The sequence below is a fragment of the Coffea eugenioides genome, chromosome 2 (genome assembly GCF_003713205.1).
Source record: "Coffea eugenioides isolate CCC68of chromosome 2, Ceug_1.0, whole genome shotgun sequence".
NCBI classification, from domain to species: domain Eukaryota; kingdom Viridiplantae; phylum Streptophyta; class Magnoliopsida; order Gentianales; family Rubiaceae; genus Coffea; species Coffea eugenioides.
The window spans coordinates 35,948,316-35,957,112 of NC_040036.1; the positions used below are offsets into that span (position 1 = coordinate 35,948,316).

Below are 8,797 nucleotides of genomic sequence, written 5' to 3' on the forward strand. Positions count from 1 at the left end.
ATCCAGTTATTAATGGGCGGGTATGGGTAAAATTAATTAAATGGTTTTATTTGACACCTCTACTCCCAACCAATATTTTGAAATTCAGCCCGTTCATTTGACTCAAAAAAATATTCAAATCAAGCGTCATTGGTCAATTGTTGGGCCAACCGTAATTGGTCCTAATTAACATGTGTTAGCATATATGTAACAAAAATAATTTTAAGTATATGATTTAACTCTGTTGTTTAAATTAATTATATGACTTTTCATCCCACTCAAATAGCTGATATTATTTGAAACTTAACCAAATTTTTTATGGATTAAAATGGGGATAAATTATTTTAAAGTTGTTAATATAAGGAGTATTAATCTAGACGTCTTAAGTAAGTACATTTTACATTTTAGAAATTTTAATTTGTCGAAACAAAGGAAAAGTTCACAACTTTAAAGAATATGTATTAAAGAGTTTTAAAAAAAATGCACATACATAAGTAACTACATATAATTACGTACAAAAAGAACAAATAGAGTTAAAGTGTATAGATTAATTGAAAAATGAGTTTTTCTAGCTGTTACCCCATGGGTACTCGTTAATACACCTGCATTCCACTCAACTTACCATATATTTACACACACTAATAATTACAATTTTTTCTTGTATTTATACACTTTTTCTAATTAATCCCCTTTCATTTATACATTTTTCTAATTAATTTTGTATTTCTAAAGATCTAATACATGTGCAAATTTATCAGAGAGATTAAGTATAAAGATATTAAATGTTAAGTACCTTGGTCTAGTTAATTGGAGAAAGTTGCCTTATCCAGTATTGCAATTTGGGTTGTCACTCAATGAGAAAAGTAATCAAATTTGAAATATAGCATTCATTATGGAGGCCACATTAAACCAACCCGGTTCTCTTGTTCTTGGACGACTTCAACGGGTCAATGCTCAAGCTGTCCAATTTCTATAGGTTACAAGAAATTATCCAATTTTTTAACCCTTGGGCTGAGGGGCTACCGAACCTATAAAGCAGCCCATTTGGTGGTTTTTCCTATCCAATAGGGCAGTTCAGGTTGCAGCGTGGGTTCGAAACTGTGCTCCCAACTCATTTTCTAAATTCTTTGAAAAAAAAAATCTCTCTAATGACTAGATAATGCCACTGGTTAATGGGACTGGATTCGTCTCCATTACGGCCGAACAAATTGAAGTTGGCTATTATATATATTTTTTAAAAAATAATCGTCTGTAATATACTTCATTACTTGTTTTGGTTATTCACAAAGTTTGTAATAAACTGACCCGATTTTCATGCTTTATCAATTATTACCAATTTTAATATGATATTGACCTGCTTTCCACCAAGCAAACTTTCCTGCAAATTCAATTATAAAGCACTTTCTAACAAAAGTTTTCTGAATACGTTGATCTACTCACTGAAACAAAAAGAATGGCACAATCAAATGATATAAAAAGACGATTAAATGAATATGAATTAATAATCAGCAATTCAAAATAAAAGCAATGGAAGGAGCCCAAAATACTGGGCCGATTCGCCCCCCCCCCCTCTCGTGTCTCCCACTCTTAGTGTTAAAATAACTAATAAAGCAAATCCATGACACTTCTTGATTCAGTTTGAGGTTGCGGTAATTTATAAAAAACACTTCTGACACAAGTATTTTTAATACTTCTAATAAAACTGCTTTTAAGATACGAAAAGCTAGACTCCTTAAACATCTTGCAGTGAGGGGAGTAGTTATAAATCCTGTAGATCATCCCCATGGAGGTGGAGAAAGGAGAGCTCCAATTGGTAGAAAAAACTCACAAGTCACAAGCCCTTTGAGATTATCTTGCACTTGGAAGAAGAAGTAGAAAAAGGAATAAGTATAATGATAATTTGATTCTTCCTCAATGTTATACTCCCTCCGTCCCATTGATAGTGTCATACTTTCCTTTTTTATCCGTCCCAAAATAATTGTCACTTACTAAAATTGGCAATGAAAGTTTTCACACATTTCCGCTCCATACCCTTCAATGTGACAGCCTTTTCTTACCTTTTAGTGGGCCCAATGTGACACATTTCTGTTCACTTACCAAGTACCAACACTACACTCAATAGTTCGTGACTCTCACGTGAAATGGTAATAGCAATCGTGCATGACACTTTCCTTCAAAGTAGTGTGGAGACATTTAAATCTTTTGGATCCCGCATGTCTTATCACAACTTATGCCCCTTTTATCATTCACCCACGTTACGAATATATTGAAAGTCAAGGGGCATTGCCGGAACTCAAATGCAAATCATTTAAAAGTCTTGCACTGTTGATAATAATTACAATTCCCGAAATGCGACACACTTTCTGGGACGGAGGGAGTAGTAAATAGGAGAAAAATTAGAGTTTTTCTTCACCTTAAAATAAAAAAGAGTAAGCTATGACGCGTTTACTAAAAAAATTCTTGTATGGGAGAATGACGGGAACTGAACTTGACATGATGGATTGAACCCACTGGATTTACAATCCACTGCTTGGCTACAACCGCCCCTCTACTCTATTTTTATATTTTTTTATTTCATATTCGAAGTTCCAAAATTAGTCACCGAACACCTCCTAGAGGTACTTTCAGTGCTTAAAAACACTTTTTTTTTTGTAAGTGCACCGCAACCCAAAATGCGCCTTATACGCACACGTTCACTTGTGCTAGTTCCAGCAAAGCCTTACTTGACATGTAAAAATTATAGATATACACCGCTTAATAAAACTACTATATATAATTGGACTATCAAAGCTTAGCCCTACAACCCCTCCCTCCTCCTGAAGCCATTCTTCAATATCACGAAGAAAAAATGTCAAAATTATCTTTCTTGTTATGTCTCATTCTTGCAACAATTTTTGTGGTCGTTGTGAACGGCTCCGAAAGTGAGGTTGGGATCTATGAGCTCAAGAAAGGAGATTTTTCATTGAAGGTGACAAACTTTGGTGCTCGGATAATATCCCTCGTTCTCCCTGACAAGAACGGTACTTTTCATTTCCTCCTTTTACATATACTACAATGTTTTCATGGTAAACTCCCAGCTGATTCTGCACATCTTTTTCCAACTTGTTCAGGAAAGCCCACAGATGTTGTTCTTGGCTATGATTCTGTTAAAGAATATTTGGTGAGTAATTTAAAAATTTTGTACCTTCTATTAGATTTTTATGGAAGTTTTCTCTTCTGAGAGGTTTGGATGTGGAGAGGATTATCTTCTGCTGCACTTGACTTTCCATCTTTATCTCTTCATCTTCATTTCCCTGCATTATGCAGAATTCAGGAATGAATAATTTCTGTAGGGACCTTTGCCTTTTATTTTGTTATTATTATTATTTTTTTGGGTTTTCTCTGTCTTTAGGTCATCCTTCAGTCTTGAGAAGTCAAAAATGGACGGTTTTTTTTTTTTTTGGGTAGGGTATAGAGGTTTAAAGAACTTGGTCACCCCGTGGGGCAAATTTGGCTTTTGATTTAGTTTTATTTTATTTTTTGGTTGCCAAGATAAAATTGGTCACCTCATTGGGCACATTCGACCTTTTCTTTTTTGGGTTGCCATATAAAGTTCCTTCTTACACACACAGTTTGTACAGAATTTGTAGAGAAGATGAATGAATTGGATAGTATATAAAGAGAGAGTGTAAGTGAGAGATTCTAGATTTGAAACTTTTCACTTATACTGAAAAACAAAAAATCAATATTCAGAATGAAAAATAATGTATCCGAATATTTAGCACGAATTCCTGACTGCATTTTATTTTTTAATCTTTTCTGCTTTCTTAGCTAGATCTTGCCATTAAAGAACACATGACGATTGTCAATTGCAGTCCTTAACTGTTTTCGCCCATTATGAATTTCAATACAAGGATAAATATATTTTTCCCCTTGTCTATCTCAAGATTCAATCGGACCTATTAAAAATTTGGACCTATTTATTTTTAAGTGATATTACTTTGTCCCCAATTTAAGATAAGTTATTTTTTATTTCCTTCTTTCCTTCTTCTTTATTAATGTTAGTAAACAATCATTATTACTGCAACCTAGGCAATAGAAACATAACTTATTTTTATGTAAGTCTACAATAAACTAAATCCTAATGTAAGATTGACTTGAATTTAAAAAGTTAGAAAACTAACCCCAATATGTAAGGTTGAATTAGATTTAAGAGGAAAAAAAAGCAGGAGTATTGGTTAAAAGCAAAAACAAAATGTACAGCTTTTTAATGTGTTATAACTTATAAGTGCCTATCATTGCCAACTCTATTGAGGCTTTTAATAATGATGTTCTTGCTTATCTATTGATCAGATGATATTGTGAAAGAAATAATTCGAAAAAAATGATGTTAATTCAATAATTGATGTATTTGATCAAACGAAGGATATAAAACATAGGCTCGCATCCCTTGTATTATAAGGAAATAAAATGATTAAAAAGTCTAATTTTGATACCTTGTCTTTTACAACTAAAAACATATTATTGCTAGTTATTATAAAACTTTCATTTTAAGTTTTTTTATACCCTATTTGCTAAAATATTGTTTTATTATATGTTTGACTAGTGGTCCCCCAACTTAAAACCCTGGGTCCATCATTGTTTTTAAATTTGAAAATCCTCATTATAATTGTTTTGTTCCTTTTAGTTTTTGTTCTCAGCATCTCCGCATTGGGAATACTTGGGATACTTGCCTTTCTTTTTTGGGTGTGGGGAAGGGTTGAATTTTCTTGTAGAGGCAACTCGTGAATTGCAGCATAGAGATGCTTCATCCAATGGCCATTAATTTTTAGTTAAATGTTTTGTCTATTATGTTGACTTGGAGGTCCTTCTTTTAATGTTGAAAAGTACTCCCACATCATGAATAGGAAAAAAATTAATTATAGGGTAAATTACTAGTAATCTCCTTATGATTTTGCATATTATCACGTAACTTCTCAAATTTACTCGTGTAGTTTTATGTAAAATGGTAAACAGCCTCTTTAATATCTTTAGTTAAATGCTAGTATAACCTTTAATTAAATACTAAATAGAATGAGGATTTGACCAGCATGTATGACTATGTTAATATATGTAAAATTGCAAGAGGTTAAGTGAATATTTATGCAAATTTATAGGAGAGCTAAGTGGACATTATAATTCCATCACATGCATTTTTTGAGCGCGTCTAGGTCAGTGTTAATCAGATATACCTTCGATTCATTTTTTACTTTATATAAAATTTTGGATAGTTACGTAGATATTTTAAAATATTAGCGAGTCATATGGCAAGTGATTTAGTATCTATCATAGTAGCTGCTACTTATTTGGTTGGTTGTATGTCCATGGCATAATGCTACATGTCTCAAAACACCTGTTCGATGTTGCTTTAGATAGAACAATGATACAGATGTATAAACTTCTGTCTGGGCATGCAATCTTGCATCCCATTTTTCTATCATTTTCGCTAACAAATTGTTCAATAGGCCAATTTTCTTTCTTTAGGCCAGTTTCCTAAAAATCCATAAAAATTCCCTGCAGGATGATACACAATACTTTGGAGCTATTGTTGGCCGGGTTGTTAATCGGATTGGTGGTGCTCAGTTCACTCTAAACGGAGTTCATTATAAGCTTGATGCCAATGAGAAACCAAACATGCTTCATGGTAATTTACTCCCAGCTATAACACATGTAAATTTGAGTCATCAACTTTAACCACTGACTCTGTCTGTGGATGCTATGTATCGTGAGGGAAACAGGTGGAAGAAAAGGATTTAGCCTGCTCACTTGGAAGGTGGAGAAATATGTGAAAGATAGGGCCAATCCTTTCATTGTATTGTCCTATTACAGTCCTGATGGAGAAGAAGGATTCCCTGGAAATCTCCTGGTTAGAGTGACCTATGCTCTACTTGAACCATATAAGCTGAGCGTAATAATGGAAGCGGAAGCCCTGAACAAGGCTACTCCTGTGAATCTAGCACAACACAGTTACTGGAATCTTGGAGGCCATAACAGTGGTGATGTCCTCTCGGATACAGTCCAAATATTCGGCTTACACTACACGCCTGCGAACAACCAGCTCATCCCGACTGGAGAAATCTTACCTGTTAAAGGAACCCCGTACGATTTCTTGAAGCCCCACAAAATTCAAAGCCAGATGAAAGGACTTCCGAGGGGCGGAGCTCCATCTGGTTATAATGTGAATTATGCCCTTGATGAAGGCAAGGACCACAAGCTGAAGCTCGCAGCAATTGCGTACAGTAAGAAGACTGGTATTGGGATGAGGATATCAACAAGTGCTCCAGGTCTGCAGTTTTACACGGCTAATTACTTGAACAATGTGACAGGAAAAGGTGGATATGTTTATCAGTCACATGCAGCATACTGTTTTGAGACTCAAGGATTCCCTGATGCAGTGAACCATCCAAATTTTCCCTCAACAATCGTTAATCCAGGAGATCTTTATGTGCACTACATGTTGGTTGAATTCAAAATCAAACAAAAATAAAAGCTCGACTAATGTACACTGCACCCGAAGAGCAATTGAAGCTGCCCTGATTTGAATCAGCAAATAAATGAGACACATTTTCATGTTAAACACTGCTCTGTTACTTTAACCATTACCTAACCTGTCGATGGATTCTATCAAACATGTAATATTTAGATATCTGCATTCATTCAGCATACCTTAGAATTAAACAGATGCTATTAGCAATTTAGGAATTCCAATGGCTCCTCAAGAGGAATTAGGATATATGGAAGAATCTCTAATTTCACAGAGTATTGAAAGGATTGGAAAGAAGTAATAATAATTCCAATAGACTAGCGGCCTGATAAATCCATGGAGTCCATCCAATGGGCTTTTGCACAGACCTTTCAGTGAAAAGGCCTTCATTTTCCACTTTCTAGCATACTATTGTGATGTTCTGGATTCTGGGTCTACCAACATTCCTTTAATGAAACTGTCCAATGTGTCTTTAGGATTCTTTATTACAGTAGTTGCCATAGTTTTCCTTAGTAATTTTTTCATTTTCCTATTCTCTAGTTGCTTCATGTATTGTTTTTTACTCTTAAAGCGGCTTCATCTGGCTTGGAAATTCAGAGCAGTTTAGTGGATCATGTTGTCTTGGATATTTCGGCGGAGGAACTTGCCATTTCACAAAGAATGCAGTGCCAAAAAGTCCCTCGAAGGATGTCAGGAATAGGGACTCAATTGCAATTGGACTAGAAGTTGGAGGGGCATTAGTGTAAATTGGCGTTGGAGCCAAAATTGTTAAAAGTTAGTTATAACCGTCTGCTGAAGGAGTTAGTTAGTCATTTCCATTTCTGTACCAGCAAGATTCTGATTCATCATTGGGGGGGTATAAATCGAAGCCAGTGTAATGGATTTGGACACGAAAAATATTACCATTGATTCCTTCCCAATTCTCTCTCTCTTTCTCCCTCTCTCTCTCTCTGCCTTTCCCTCTCATTTCTTCTTCTTGTTCATTCAAACCTTTCCCACGCCTGCTGGTCTCAACCTTTTCTTCATCCTATTGCTGAGAGCCTGACAAATTGGTATCAGAGTTGACCGATCCTTGGCCAGCTCCTGAAATCCAAATGGCAGAAAGTACTCGATTCAAAACACTGGAGGATCATCTCAAGAAGCAAGAACAGAAGTTGCAGGAAGTAATAGATGATGTCAGAAGTATTCAGCAGCAAGTGAAAGAGGAAATGATAGGAAGAGATCAACGTATGGATTCGATTGTGATTGGAATGGAGCAGAAGTTCGAAGCACTCAGTTCGATGATGCAGACACTGCTGATCAAGGAAAAGAGTATAGGTGATGAGGCTAAGATGGGGAGAGATCGAACACCATTACTGCCAACACCACCTAGTCATTAGAGATTAGATCTGGAAGCAGATACTGAGGCAAAGGATTGTGAATTTTTGGGAAAGATCTCTAGCCACTCCTTTCCTAAGCTTAAATTGCACATGTTCAGTGGAGAAAATCCACGTGAGTGGATCAGGAAATGCAACAAATATTTCATGTTGCATAGAATCCAGGAAGACCATAAGCTACTGGTAGTGGAGATGTTTTTGGAAGGGAAGGCTGATATGTGGTTTCAGGGAGTCAAGTTGGAGAAACAGCGGTTGTCATGGAGAGAATTTGAGGAACTGCTTTGTCAGAGGTTCAAGGGGACCTGTTGTAGGGATATTGTGGAGGAATTCAACAAATTGCAGCAGACTAGTACAGTGGAGGCCTATCAGGAGAAGTTTGAAGAACTGAAGACACTGATGCTGATCCAAAATCCCAACCTGAGTGAAGAATACTTCATTTCCAGCTTTACCAGTGGCCTCAGGGAAGAAATTAAACCTATGGTGCGAATGCTCAGACCAAACACCCTCTTTGGAGTCGTAGAGATAGCCCATCTGCAAGAGCAGACCCTTAAATTGCAAGGGAGGACAGTGAAGGAGGGTAACAAGGTAATGGCTGAACCAAGGTATGGAATGTACAGACATCCTACAGCTATGAATGGTGGAGTCATCACTTATAAATTACCTCAGACCAACGCACCAAAACCAGAGACTAAGAAACCTGAATTTAAGAGGTTATCCCCACAGGAAGTGCAGTATAGAAGGAACAATGGCTTGTGCTTTAAGTGTGGAGAAAAGTTTGGAGTTGGACATCAATGTAGGATGAAGCACTTGAATTTCATGTTGTATGAGGAATAGGAGGATACAGAATTCCAAGATGCGTTAGGGGAACAGGATGAATTGACTGGAAATCCAGGGGAATCAGTAGAGGTATCTCTCAATGCACTCTCAGATTCTCTCAGGC

At 36.1% G+C, this 8,797-nt stretch overlaps 1 protein-coding gene across 1 annotated transcript; it reads left to right on the forward strand.

The window, feature by feature from the left end:
• Positions 1–2,794: 2,794 nt before the first annotated feature.
• Positions 2,795–6,574, forward strand: LOC113763295 (aldose 1-epimerase-like). The gene is made up of 4 exons (XM_027307060.1): positions 2,795–2,999; positions 3,090–3,139; positions 5,518–5,641; positions 5,736–6,574. Exons 1-4 carry the CDS (start codon positions 2,828–2,830, stop codon positions 6,482–6,484), a joined length of 1,095 nt encoding a protein of 364 aa, XP_027162861.1. The 5' UTR covers positions 2,795–2,827; the 3' UTR covers positions 6,485–6,574.
• Positions 6,575–8,797: the final 2,223 nt, after the last annotated feature.